The 15,715-nt window shown below is 40.6% G+C and overlaps 1 protein-coding gene across 1 annotated transcript in view; it reads left to right on the plus strand.

Annotated features, from left to right (window-relative positions):
• LOC126349326 (vasodilator-stimulated phosphoprotein-like) overlaps positions 1-3,750 on the plus strand; it is a 93,995-nt gene extending 90,245 nt beyond the window's left edge. Inside the window, exon 2 of the mRNA XM_050002424.1 lies at positions 3,340-3,750. Coding sequence (XP_049858381.1) covers positions 3,340-3,750 — 411 coding nt within the window. The remainder of the gene's footprint in view (positions 1-3,339) is intronic.
• The last annotated feature ends 11,965 nt before the right edge of the window (positions 3,751-15,715 follow it).

The raw sequence follows: 15,715 nt of genomic DNA on the forward strand, positions 1-15,715 counted from the left end.
ACACCACCAGCAGTCGACCAATGGTGTAAACGCCCAGAAGATGACCCCTACTTCGGGTTGAAACCGGTTGGCGGTATAATAATAATAAATGCGATTAAAACTGTTTTTGAAATTGATTACCAGTGACAGATTTGACATCAAAGCTTGGGATCACGTACTAGAAGAAATAAAGGAACTGAGCTGCCTGAAAAGCAAAGTAGGCCTGGCTAACAAAAAATGGCTCAAATGGCTCTGAGCACTATGGAACTTAACTTCTAAGGTCATCAGTTCCCTAGAACGTACAACTACGTACACCTAACTAACCTAAGGACATCAAACACATTCATGCCCAAGGCGGGATTCGAACCTGCGGCCGTAGCTGTCGCCCGGTTCCGGACTGAAGCGTCTAGAACCGCTCGACCACCACGGCCGGCCCTGGCGAACAGAGGTCGTCTTAAGAAACACACTGGCTCAAGAAGAGAGCAGCGGTTGACAAATGACGTCTACTAGCATCAAATTCCAGAATCTTGTCATGGAAGGTGCCACTGATAGTGCATTGGAAGATATTATAAGCTGAATTCGACAACAGTAAAACAAGGGTAGTGGAAAGGCGATGCAGAGCGAATTAGATGAACACATGGGACTCTGTATTGAAGGGGGGTAGGACGCCAGACGGACCGAATTGGAGGAGAGGTACCACAGGACATTTTAATTTCCACTGTCGATACTTTTACAAATAACTTCATAAAACTTTGTCAGCATGACCAGGAAGGATTCAGAATTCAGACTCGTAGCAGCGGAAGTTCAAAAACACAACAAAATTATTTTTTTACATGTGAAATTTTCATTTTTTACTTACTATTGGCTGCATTTGTTGCTATAGGTACACTTTTCTTCATAATTAAGACTCTTTGATGAATATTGCACAGCATGCAAACCACACTTAAGGGGGTATGAAACTCTAGAATTTACTTAATTTATGAAAAACTGAATGGGCTGTTACATTTTAAACTTCATGTTCAGAAAAAAACTCAAATTTTGTATTGAATTATCTCAATTTTTACTACAGTTTTTAATAGATTTGGAAAATTCTAGAGTTTCGTACACCTGTAAGCATGGTTTTTATGCTGTACAAAATTCATCGAAGAATCTCTCTTACTTATGAAGAAAAGTGTACCTACAGCAACAAATGCAGTCAATAGTAAGTAAAAAATGATGAAATTTCACATCTTAAAAAAATTTACTTTGTTACTTTTTTGAACTTCCACTGCTATGAGTGTGAATCCTGAGTCCTTTCTGGTCATGCTGACAAAGTTTTATGAATTTATTTGTAAAAGTATAGACAGTGGAAATTAAATAGTCTTGTGGTTCTTCTCCTGCTCCAAGTCGGCCCCTCTGACGTCCTACCTCCCTTAATGAGTTCTGATATTTCGAGAGCAAAGTAACTGGTGATGGCCGAAGTGGTGAGAACATGAAATGTAGACTGTCAACAGCAAGAAAAGCATTTGTGAAAAGGAGTAATTTACTAACATCGAATATAAATTTGTGTTGAGAAATCTGTTCTGAACGTATTTGTCTGGATTGAAACCTTGGGCGTAAGTGAAAGATGGATGTTAGACAAGTCGGACAAGAATAAACTATCACATTTCGAAATAGGATGATAAAGAAGAATTACGAAGATTATACTGATAGATCGGGCAACTAATGAAGATGTACTGAATGTAACTGGGATGAAAATAAATGTATGCCACAACTTCGCTACAAGAACGGGTCGTTCATAGCACACATCCCGAGGCTTCAAGAATTTGCCGATATGGTCATAGCGAAATGTGTATGGGGTACAAATTATATAGCGATTATGGCTTCAGTGCAGTAAGCTGGTTTAGATAAATGTAGTTACAGTACTTACGGAAAGATGAAGAACAAAGACCTCTATCACCATTATCACAACAAAAATAATAAAAATAACAACGTCCGAGTATGTACCCCTGCATCGCAGCGTTGTTTGAAAGTGAGTTACTGACTGTGGAAATATTAGAGGACAAGTCACATGTTGCGGAAGGAGACTTAAGTGAATGAATAAGAAATGAGGACCTTCTGCACACGATCTCTGTGAGGAAAGTAATATACGGAGAGGTGTAAAAATATGAATGGGTCGGATCGCAAGACATATCTCCGCAAGTTCATCTTTATACATGATAGCTGCGAGACTTTGGCTGTTCTTGTGTATTGACGATCCAACATATGATATATTACTGCAAATGCCTGTCAACAAACATAGGCTTCCCCATACGTGGGCACTCCACTCCTGCCTGCCCCCTCCCCTACGAATCTGGAGTACATTGTTTTTATTCATCACGTAATTCTTACACACGTTTAGAAATGATTTCTCATGATTTATGTCTTTTAGCCGACTGTAACACTATGTGGTTGACCGCAGTGAGACAACACCGCGCCTTTAGCAGCGACTGTATAATCGTTTGTTCTCTTAAATACCGAGGTAGGGTACGTGTAAAGAACACTGAAAAGATAGCCATGTTTTTTGTGTCACCTATAAAATTTAGTTCTTGTGGCGTGATTCCACTCAAAATTGACAAACCCATTTAGATCGAAGATGGCAATGTTAGTCTTGGATCTTCTTCTTCCCCCCCCCCTCCCAAATACCCCCCCCCCCCCCCCCCCACCGAACCCTGGATAAATTTCTGCGCGTTCTCAAATACGCAGTATCAAAGAAAATTGTATAATGAGAGATATAATTCCACTAAATCAGCGTTTATCTATTATGCTACAATGCCTCGCCATAGGCAATTCCTTCGAATACTTCAAATTTACAAGCGTAGTTTCACCTCAGAGTATTTGAAAGACAATAATGTAAACGTGTCGTGCCATGCATGCAGTAAACAATTATATATTTATAAACTTTTGCATTAGTTTTTTTAAAGTTGTCCTTCGGGATTTTCATAGTTGTATTTTCTGAGCAACAGATCATACGATTCACTCGTAACATTTCTATTTTTTATTCATCTGCCCTAACATCCCGCAATACCGGCATTTATTTATATATTTAGATGCACTCCAGCCAAAACGCTCTTTCGTCTTGTTTTGAATTCGTTTCAACACCACAACAAAACTGTGAACACACTGATACCCCCCAGTCTGTAGCACGAGAGAGACTGGCAAGGAAATTGGCAATATTTGCGGGGAGCGCAGTGTATTTCAAAGGTTTTTGATCTCCTCAGTATTACTGCGCAACCTTCAATCTCGTACCTATAAGTTCAATAATCGTCTAGGGGGCGCTTAGGAATGCGACGGCTGATGATTGCCACAGGGTGTCATTGCTTGCGTTGCGCACACGCACAGAGTACTAACCGCGCCCCTCGAGCTCTGAAGGGCACATCTCGTACCGCGACAGTAGTAGGCAGGGCTGCTGTCTCTACAGTCTCTTCCCTGGCCGGCATCGGACGCAGCAGCGGTGGGCAGCTGGTGCCTCAGCACCCCGCAACAATTAATGTCGTTTGGGCGCACGCGACTGGCCGCGAGGGGCGCGCCCACTCCCCCGCACGTGCAGGGCACGTGCACGCACCTCGGCGCCGCTCAGACACACGCGTGCCGGGCCGCAGCGGCGCCGGGGCGCTCAGCTGCAGCTGCAGCTGCAGGTGCACGCCCGCCTGCCCGCTCGTATTTGTTTCCGTTATTTCGGCGCGCGCGCCCACGCGGCTGCACGAGCGCACCTCCGCTTTGTTCCCCGGCACATCCAGCACGGCCGTTTAATTAAAAGCCGCCCCGGGCTTCAGCGACCACTGCGGGCCTTTGTGCCGCAATTGTTACCGCAGCAGTCGTGTGCAAAAAAAAAAAAAAAAAAAAAAAAAATACGCTCTGCCAACTCGTTTGCCCCCTCACCCACGGTTTTCTATTAATAACACCAGCCCTAGCAACACACCAATTAAGCGAAGCACAAATCTTTTCTGCCGTCTACGTCAGTTACACAGGTCCACACAGGCAAAGGTGCCGAGTTCGAGTCTCGGTCCGGCCCACAGTTTTAATCTGACAGGAAGTTTCATATCAGCGCACACTCCGCTGCAGAGTGAAAATCTCATTCTGGAATATTGTACAATTTTTTAAAATCATATAGGTGATCCTAATACTTTTTTATATGATAAATTCCGGTGCGCTAAGATTCTGTCTTTATGATGTAAGGGTTTTTCGCAAAATAATGAACATTCTGAATCTCATTCTAATCACCTACATAAGATTGGTCAGGTGCGATTACGACTCGCACGCTGAGGGTTCCGTACAAGCTTAATTATGTATATAGTCAGTTCATATATTTTGCGATCAGTGTACTGACGATTATTGCTTGTCATCGACACTGATACTGGGAAGACTTGCGATAATTTTGTGATTTTAAGTCTGAAGTCAGACAACAAATGAAAAAAGAAACAATTTTTCCCCGTGGTGTGATTACAAATAAACAATTGGTAGCATGTAAATACCTGTCGGTACTGTGTCCAAGAGTTCCGTCTTCTTTTTTATAAACATCTTTTTTGAAGCCTTAGTGTTTTCTCAGATATGTTGACGATATGTTTCTTGTTTGGCCACATGGAATAGGCTCTTTGCACCGGTTATTGGACCATTTTGTCTTCATCCGAACATTAAATTCACGATGGAAACTGAAGAGGAGGGAAGTACTAGTTTACAGAAAAGAAGGCGGAACTCTTGGACACAGTGTTTACTAACCGACTCATACTAACAGGTATTTACATGCTACCAATTGGCATCTACCTTTTCAACGTAGAGGAGTCCTTCAGACCTTGGTTAATGGAGTATATGCTGCCCCGGATGCTGAGAATTTACCACAGGAGCTGCAACATTTTAGGGACGTGTTCAGTAACAACGGCTATACAGTCCAACAAATTCGACGTGCTTTTGTGCTTGGACCTCTACCAGAACCTTCTGAAGACACCTTCATGTCTGTGGCTTTTCTTCCGTATGCTGGGAATATGTTCGCCAAGATAGGTAGACTTTTGAAGAAATATGAGATCAGATGTGTTTTTCGTCCGCCAGCAATGATTCGAGCACTTGTTGGCTCTGTTAAAGATGACTTAGGTTTGAGGAAGTCTGGCGTTTACAAAATACCGTATGAGTGTGGGAAAATGTACATAGGCTAAACTATTCTTACCGTCGACGACAGGTGTGTTGAACATTATCGCCACATGCGATTATTACAACCAGATAAATCTGCGGTGGCTGAGCATTGCCTTGCTGAGCGACACAGGATGCTTTGCAATGAGACGCAAGTATTTTGCAAATGCTTTGCGGTAATGGGATTGTGTGTTAAAAGAATCTGTCGAAATCAGACTAGCAGATAATATCACTAATCGTGATAATGGGCAACCGCTAAGTAAAACGTGGAATCCTGTTTTATCAGATATGAAGAAACAACGGCTTTTAATCATTCGTAACGCTATATCGTTTTCAACAGCATTCACCAGCGGAGGCGTTGCGACTCTTTTTACCCCAGGGGGCAGCAGCAATGATTGAACGCGTGCGCACTGTATGTAGCGCATGAGCTGCTGTACTTACGATGCATATAAAGGTGCAGTCATCTGCGAGTCTAATCAGTTATCAGCGAGAGCAGCATAGCTTTTCTCGCCTGATGATAGTGGCCAGGTGGACCGCTGAAATACTGTGTTCAGATGACAGTCTGATCCGACTGGAAACACGACAAGAATTTGATATACTACTATGCCGGGAAAGTCTACATAGTCACATGTACGAGAGCTGACTTATAAACATAAAAAATATCAATTCCGTACAAATGACTTTATTGCTACTCAAAATATTTGCTTGTAAAATTTTCTAACTTTTCCAAGCACCTGAAGAAATTCTGGGAACATTTTTTTCCACTGTAATGTCCATCTTTTAGCTAGCGTTTATCCCTCCTAGTTACTGGCGCTGCTGTACACTAGATTTGACAAATTTGCTTATTCTTTTATTTTACTTTAAGGCCCTTCCTGCCTGCGCAGTCATCAGTTACCTAAGGGAATGTCACGTGGCTGTGAATTCTGTAAACCTTGTTCTGCGTGTGAGCGTATTTTAAATGTCTGTGTATCGTACTATTTAAGGCTGATTTTAGGGATCAGTTCAGCATTTACCTAAACGACTGTGGGAAACAGCCTAAAAAGCACATTCTGACTAGCCGGAGAACCAGCCACTGTCGTTAATACGCAACACACTCTAAACAACCAGGTGTTCCAAAGATAATAGGCAGCTCCATTTCACCCCCCCCCCCCCTTCTAAGAAATCCGTAAGAGGTCAGCAATACCTCTAAAACAATATTCATGACACGGAAGTCTCACCATCTCTTGAAGTCACTAACGTCAAAACGTTACTGGACTCAAGCAGGGAAACGTTGCACCTATGACACATTTGTCACATAAAAATGTGTTACCTTTAATGTCCTCTCAATATCTTTGTCACATAAAAATGTTTTCTTTCATGTCCTCTCAACACTCCAAAATTCAGTTCGCAAAGTTTTCATGCTTTATATATACAATAAGTGGTAAGAAGTCTGCGAAATGCGTGTCATTCTCGCTAAATTAACACAGAAAGTAAAAAGAAATTTAAATTTGTTACCTTAATATATCCTTGTAGGACAAGTACAATTACTTCACAGGTTTCTATAACAATTTTGCTAATGGTTTGCTGATACTACAGCACTTAACTTCAAGCATTCGAATGAGCTGGCTGTTGCAAGAACACTCAAAGTTATTCCCAATCTCTCGACGACTGCGTTGGCCTCTCCCACTAACGTATTCTGCTTCTCTCTTTCTCGTCATATCAACACTAATAATTTATCATGCGATGCAGGACTCATTCGAAAATCTTTCCCCCAAGCCATAGAATGTACTCATAAAATCGTAATTTTTACATTATTACGAAGCGACAAGTCGTTCCATTTTTTTCTTTCTTTTCCGCTGTCAGCTATAGGTAATATGGTGTGATGTCGCTTCAGTATATTAAAGATTTGAGAAACTGGTATTGACAGCAAATAATGAACGTGTGTGTACGGCGCTTTAGACTTGGAAGTGGATTGCGCACTGTTCTGAAACTCCGTCAGATGAAGTGTGTAGGACGGAGAGACGAACTCGAAACCGTTCTTTCCGCAGACAGTATGCAAGTACACAGATTTGATGTGCTTGGAAGTTTTAAAGTAAAAATGAGAAATTGGTCCTATTCTCAGGCAGTGAGCGTTTGGAACAACGTAACAAAGCTGACAGCTCTCATAAACAAACTCTATAGGCCTGTGCTCTGTCTTCACTTGGACTGTATTGACTGACGAACACTTGTGTGGGATAACCTTGTGTTTGTGTTGTTATGTATGTGAGCAAGCGACGAAAGAAAGCGTGAAACTTGGTTTCCTAGATAGCCTACTTCTCTCGAAACTGAGCAAAGAGATCACTTAAGGCAACAGCCTCATCCCACAGACGCAACAGCATGCCATCATCACGCCATGAGTTATGATGAAAAGATTCGGAATTTAATCGAGACAGTAGGGCGTAGAATAGTGATCAGATCACTGCATCACAACCTATTCCAAATGAATGAACTCTGATTTCTATCCCTCACCCCATATGCTCTTCTGTCTTTTTGTATATGGAGAAACCACGCTGTGTCTTTTCCTTTGCTTTTCTCGCCTCTGATTTGTTTTAGTCCTCATCGGCCGTGTTAATGATCCACTGTTAATCTTGCTACCATAACCGAGCCAGTAATGTACGAAAAGATGGACTCGAATTTCTTGTGCTGAAACACATATCAGGTACAATCAATGGGGATCACTGATTGTAGTTTCCCCTGCTCTGTGGCGTCAACAGTGTTTCCAAAACAGCGACAGTTGTTTCTGATGTAGTCCCTTGCCTTTTGATCTACAAGATACCATAAGATTGCCGCTGGTTAACATACGTCACTCCAAGACGATGCCTGTCAATATAAGCACTAGAAACTTTTCGTCTTCACCGATTTTCCTAAGCACCTTCAGTATTAGGCAATATTGCTATAATGAACCATATATTACCTAATGGTCGTATGAATACTGAAGATACGATTTCGAAAAATTTCAGAGAGGTTTTGGAAACACCTTTGAGTAGCCCTATTTCTCCCTCATTCATGGCAGTCTCTTTCTTGATCTATTTTTCATACAGTAGGCACTTGCATGAAGAAAACCAGTTGTTTGTTGCGTGACCTTTTTTGTGGCCCTAGCTACTGGCATTTTAATAAGCATCCAGTAATTCTGGAAACCGTAATCACAGGGAATAAATTAACATATCGTGGAAAATAGTCAAGCCAATGAAACAAGCGTGAATCATGTTATTAATTATCTTTTGTATGTAATTTATTTTTCATTCAGTCCTAGCAAAGGTCCACAATGAAACGATAACTTGTAGGTATATTCGTCCGTGCCATCTGACATCCGTTTTACAGTGTCTGTGAAGTCCTTAATACAATTTCGGTCTCTCAGTTATTGACGTGACACCATACTTAGGACCAAAACACTCGTTCAGAAAACTATTGTTACTTGGTCCGTTAATTCCATTTAAAAACTCACCATCCCCCATCTGTTCCGTTCCGCAACATTTATTTCCTTGAACCAACAACACCATTAACTCCAAAGAGTCTCCTCTTACCCCCAAGCCATAGAATGTACTCATAACATCGTAATTTTTACATTATTAGTATAATTCGTAGCCTTTCGATATTATACTTTTTTTTAGCAAATGGGAAGACTTGCGACAACAGTCGTAAAAATTAAAATGAAATAAAGAGATCAAACTGCACTGTGTTTTACCTTATGCCTTTTCCTCGTAATTACGTTACACTCTCCTGTCACTGTTGGCCGACTGTGCGTGATGAATATTTGTTCCACCACCCATCTCCACCTAAATCAAGCACTAGTGCACTTTTCTGCGCTGTCAAGCCTCGTCCACGGAGGCGGGTAAATTTCCATTTTCGAGAAAGTGTGTGCTGCAGAACGGCTAGGCCACAAATTAAAAGATCTTCCTGATTGCAATACTAAATTTTCACCCTGTAAAGGTGTGTACTTTAATACGAAACATGCTGACAAATGATATCTGTGTGTCAAAGGAACTAGTACGAATCCCAGTATGACTTTCGCTAGCAACTGTTTGTACAAGGTTACAATTTAGTCTGACATACTCAGTTATGTAGTTTTGTTACCCTGTGTACTCCATAGCACAGAATATTTCATCGTGCGAATTTATTTTATCCAGTAAGCTAACAGGACAAATTTTCATCACCATTTGTACGTGTGACATACAGGGTCGACCAGTTTAATCCATAGTTGCGAATAACTCACGATTGCAATGAGATATAGCAAAATGTTTTAAATAAAGGTTTTAGGTGGCAAAGACGGTCGCGCATTTCTACTAATGGCCGTGACCTTGAAAGTAATAATCAAGGTGATGTGGACGTTAAAGCGATTTTTTTAATGGGAATACTAATATTTGTTTTAAACTTTGGAATGAGCGGCAACTTCTATCTAAAACAATTTGCTGTATCTCTTCTCCATCCCGACTAATTTCACATTATCGATTAAAATGGCCCACCTTGTAACAGATTTTTTTGGTAATGCACTAGAAGTACTGCAACACAACACTATCGCTATGAACAAAAAGTAATTTGCTACTTCTAAAGAAAATATAGCAGTTGAATGCAATTTGTTTGCTCTGGTGAGCTTCAAAACATGTGCAACACAGTTCGCCGTTTAAGCCAACTGGTGTATGAAGGTTACCGTAAGAACAGTGCATCATGACAGGTTTCAGTATCTAAAATGTATCACAGCTACTAAAACGGATTTATGAGGAGGCGATTGGATATTCTATTGATTTCGCGGCGTAAAATTTTGTTTATAAAAGGCAATGGAAAATCTCTTGAATTATGCAGCAGAAAAATCAGTATGCAACATCTGCTTTTACCCATAATAAATCTGTTATTGTTTTATTGACGCATTAGGAATTTTATGGGGTTGTAACATGTAAGACCTAATTTTCTGTTCAAGCCTCCAGTCAAGTGATTCATTTCCAAAGAATGGTTGACGTATTGAATACACACAAAGAAATACGCTCTACAAGCATGGCCCTATTTTCAATACAAATGTAAATTTACTAATATAGTTAGTCTTCTATGGGCAATGTACTACCACATAAGACCATGTAATTGGAAAGGACAAGGGTATGTACATGAAGGAACATGGGGTGTAAGACAGAAAATAGCGTAATCACACATTCGTTCATTGGTCAACGAAACAGAACAAAATTTATTTCCCACTACCGATAACCACTATCAACTCTATTGCATACTTGAGAGAGAAATAATAGCTAATTCCTTAATAAAGCTCCTAATAACAGAAAAAGGTGCATTAAATTACGCATCACAAAATTCAAGAAACCTGTAGATATTCGTTTGCAGCGCGTAGCTGAACAAACTCATTGCGCGTACAAAGAAAACCCATCTATTTGGCAAGAAAAATCAACCTACATTCGGAAGCCTACATATATATTACATAAGACCTGAAGGCGCAAGTGTTTATTGAAGATTGATGAAACAAGAACGTGATTACTACCACCGGCCATGTCCAGCGGTGCTCGAACGAAGCCACCAGCCTTCAACTACCCACAAATCTTTAAAAAACATAAAAACTCAGCGCAGAATTTTGCATAATTACACTACACAAATTTGCTTTACACATTGAAAATGATTCCACCTTACTAGATGTACACGAGAATAACGTTTCTTTGTAGAGTGCGCCACGTGATAGCGTACCTATTTACTCACCAATACCACCTACCAAAAACATAATAAATACATACAATAACCACCACGATTTCCCCTAACACTCAAAGTGCTGAAATGAAATTTATTAAGTGCAAACATCACACACTAATTGTATCCAAACATCACAATGCACAGAGTGTCCCAAAGACACTCCTGTTCTTACCAAGTCTCAGCAACAGTGTGTCCCACATTGGACAACTTACAACTGCTTTCGCTTTACAAACGAAGAAACGGTAGTTGTCATAGCTGTAGTAGCAGACTAAACACCGTCTAACATTATGAAACTTATCTCATTTTCGAACATAGCATTAAAGTACAGGAAAAACATATATGAGTGGCGCAGGTATACAAATATTAATCTAAAAAGTGAGAGTAAAACTACTCACTTCCTTCCTAAAGGCTTACAACCCTTGTATGCGGTGGCGGGTAGCAACTTGATACAGAAATAACTTAATATATATCAAAATATAAGAAATGGATGTGACGGATCTGCCTCAATCTTACACACAATTATTGTGCTAATTTAGTTTAACTTGCAGACTAACAAAAAAGTTACAGCAGCGTGTATGCATCATCAAGTCATTTAATTTAATTAAATAAGTTATTCAACAGTATATGTTCGCTCCAGATGTTTTTCCTTGTTGGTGCTCTTTTCGTTGTATAAGAGCAAATTATGAAGTATAGCAACTGACAGCACTTTGTCTTTCCTATTTTATGCGAAGCAAGTATACCAACATTTATTTCAAACACTGGGTGTCCTTCAGCTGATATAATATAGAAAGACGATGGCCTCCAGTAACTAAAAGACTATTTTCTTGATGCTTGTAGATTAGTTCCGTGAAGAAATAGGAGACTTTGTTCTTGAGTGCTACACTTCGGCAAAGAAGCATGACAGACATTTGCTTCGGAACTAGCAAAGCAGATCATCAAACGTGTTGTACGAGATACAGGTTATGCATGCTGAAGGGTGTGTGTAGAAATCACCACCTCGCCATACTGATTTAGGTTTCCTGCAGTTTTCGTGAGTCATTTGGGGCTAGCGTCAGGATGGTTCCTGTGAAAATACCACGGCAGCTATCTTGCCTGCCGTTTTACCCGATAACTCGAAAACTTCTTCGCCTTTACACCTAAATGAAGGACCGTACTTTAAGAAGCTGATCGAACGAAAGAGAAGATGTGGGAGCTTTTACTTTATTTACTCGTCTCCAGAACACAGCATACATATACAGCCGACAGACAGCAATTTACAAACAATATAAGTACATGATTAAATTCCATATGACATCCAAAATTCCGCCGTTTGAACTGCTGTATCACTGGCGATAACCAGATCGTCTATCGGGCATGGGGCTGGGAGGTTTATACAGTTGAGCAGGTGGTGACGATCTTGGTGTTCGCCACATTCGCATAGTTCATCTCCTGCAGAGAAACGCCATTTCTTCAAATTGACGTTGCATCGGGATACACCAGTTCTCAGTCTGTTGAGGACCTTCCATGTTTTATATGGGAGGTGACGTCCTTCAGCAAGCTCTTCTTTAGGGCTGTTCCAGTTCCTCTCTGATGGTGAGTTACGCCAAAGCTGTATTCGACGATTTGCAGGTGACGTTAAGAGTGGTTCTGTTGAACGGAGGAAAGTCTTTCTTGATCTTAATGTTGGATGTTGGTATTGACATCCGAACAAGGGGTGTCTTGGATCTATCTCCTGTTTCCGCTTCTCTTTTTCTGCTGCTGTTCTTCTTCTGATTTGTGGAGGTACTATGCCCATGAGATGATATATTTTATTGATAGGAGTTAGTTACCTGAAAGTGGCTAGAACTGAAACCAGCACATACACAAAACTGTAGTGCATGACTGCCTTAAAAGATACTATAATTAACACTTCACTCTAAACCATTTGTGGCGAATATCTGTAAATTCGTGATGCCGATTTTAGACAGTAGCAGTTTATGTAAACATCGACTAGCTTACGTGTAGCTGCATTATCCCATGCCTTTGGAATCCCATTCTCACAGCGAGCGAGGTAGCAGTGGTTAGCACAATGGCCTCGCATTCTGGAGGACGACGCTTCAATACCTTTCCGACCATCCAGATTTAGGTTTTCCGCGATTTCTCTAAATCGCTCCAAGCAAATGCTGGAAAGGTACCTATGATAAGGGAACTGCTGATTTCCTTGTCCATACTTCCGTAATCCGAGCTTGTGTTCTATCTCTAACGATCTCGCTGTCGACAGGACGTGTTAAACTCTAATTCTTCTTCTTTCCTGTTCTCGCCGATGGTTAGCAGCTAATAAATGTTAAAGGATGCGCTTCCCGTTCAATGTTCGCACTATGCTATCTGGTTCCAGCGATCAGTAGAATGCACTCCCCGCGCTTTCGCGCTTAGTTACGAGGAGCTGGCTGTTGAATACAGACATACACTAAAAGAGAAAGGGTGGCCGAGAAAAGTAGGAGAGCAGGGGACAGGAAACCTGGAACGGAAAGCGAGAGGGAAGAGGAAGAATAACGGTGAAGGTATTACGAAGTACTCTGCGTTTCGGTCGCCATAAGCAGCTTAGCTACTTTCGTGAAAAATAAACGAGCGGCCGTTCAAGGCGGTGACAACAGTCCATGCCGACACACCACGAATTTTCTAAAAATAAAAAGAATGTCGCTCTCATTGCTATGAATCAGACTACAGGAGAAATTGTAACATAAACTTCACTGTGTAATCTCGTGAGGCACAGATAATAACTTGATGCGATGACTTAGGTCTGTAATCTGTGTTACAAAGATCTCACTGCGCGCAAAGGCTGCTAAATCCCATCGCTGCTGTCGGAAACAGATAGCGTGGAACGCAGAATAGAGGACGAAGATAATTCTGAATATCACGCTGAGTACACAATCTTCTGAACCCTGTGAATCTTGCAAATCAGTCTCACAAAAGTAAATCTCTACTTTCTATGCTGTGAACAAATATTCGTGAGAACAGACGTCTTCTCCGAACGTCTCAGATAAACCTGAAGGCTTTGTTGGCGATTGTAGCGTTAATGGACAGAAAATTATTATAGTGGGAACAGAAATGTAGCTTACTTATTCACATGGACCCGACATGTCTCGATCATACACATGTGCGGATTCTTAAAAATGCTTGACCTTCCCTTATCTAAACACGGACGACGTGTCTCATAACATCGGATTTCCTTCGCAGTTTTAAGATACCAGTCGACAAGTTTGACTTACGTCGGTGCTGATCTTATCGTAAGCACACTCATTACAGAAATATACGACCCAGATTATATTACACATAAAGTGAAAGTGGTCTAATTGCAATTAGATTGCCTCTTTTCGTCTGCAGGTGTTCTTCGTTTTCATTTATTCGAACTCGCTGACGAAATCTTAGGATAATTCACACAATGATGATTATCGTCTGTAGAATAACATTTCCGTCCTGCTATGTGTTTGTGCTTTAGATCATTCGTTGTTTCCGAAACAAGAGATGAATAATATCCTTAGTGCTACGTTTCTCTTTAGAGATTAAGCAGACAAATCTATTTCTACAAACTCGTCATTTATTTTGCTCTTGAGATTTTGAGGTCATTGTATTACGCCTATGTTATTTTTGATTATGTCTGTGTATTGTGGAGACATGTTTCAGTTGTTGATTTCAGTCATACCCACGGCCAACTTGAGGTTGACTTTGAACGAAGATTCTGAGTCAACGATATGAACACACCTCTGCGTCTATTGTCAGTGAAGGAATTGCTGTCTGATAGTAACATAATTCTGAATATCACGCTCACTCTGCAACGTTCTGGACACTGTGAATCTTGCAAATCAGTCTCACAAAAGTTCAATCTCTCCTTTCTATGCTGTATATTATATGCTGTATGTATAATGTCAGACATTAAACACAAAACAATACGCTGACGCACTGGAAATACGCGGTTTAAAGCAACTGAACAGCAGATACGACCAACAGCGTAGAGGAGTAAAGGATTAAGTCCCAAGTGTTCCTTGAATTATGGAGTTACATGTGGGTCAAGGGAAACAATAGTGATGAACAGTAAAAGTTATCACTGTGACTTACTATGGGGTATATGCGGTTTCAGTTTACATTTAAAGTGTACTGACAAAACTGAATCGATAGTTTGGAGAAGGGAACGAACCAAAAATATTTAGTGCGTATATACAACAAACTTTCATCTGTTCTTATTTTTAATTGTCTTAACGCAAGAGTTACATGAATTTCCTTATATTAGCCTCCTGTTTCAGTATGATGAATTCGGTTGTCCTGAAGGAGGCACCACGATATTAAAAACCGAAGATTTGTTCCTTCTTCAAACTGATTGAATTGGGCCTGAAATTCTTATTACAATGTCAGAAATGTATTTTCGCAAAACATTCACCATAAGACACATATAAGAAGTGTATGTACTTCTCACACGCTTTAACAGCATTGTCTATGAAATTTACTCTGAAAACCATGACTGTCCTTCATTTTCCCCGTCTTCTGCAGTTGGTCACATCGTCACCCCCTCATGTATGATCTGTACTCGTATGGACTGTATATAACAATCTTGCGTACGACATGGATCTTCTTGTCTTGTATAGGTGTTTTCCCATTGCACGCCATTTCTGTTGGGATGTAGGGCACTCCTGAGTTAATCTTTGCAGCAAGAAAGTGTTTTTCACCACAACATCAATAGCTCAGATACGGTTAAATAACTTTAGGTAAGGAGTTTTCTGATGTACTTGAAAACTGAAAATGACTTCTCCAGGACCTTTTTTAATTTTTTCTAACACTTATACCATCAGTTCTTGATATTCAGGTTACGATCAAAAGAGATCTGAGTAACACTGAATCTGTATCCTGTCTTTCTTGAGGACTGAATCAAATCAATGTATTC

Source organism: Schistocerca gregaria, chromosome 1 (genome assembly GCF_023897955.1).
Source record: "Schistocerca gregaria isolate iqSchGreg1 chromosome 1, iqSchGreg1.2, whole genome shotgun sequence".
Lineage (NCBI taxonomy): Eukaryota > Metazoa > Arthropoda > Insecta > Orthoptera > Acrididae > Schistocerca > Schistocerca gregaria.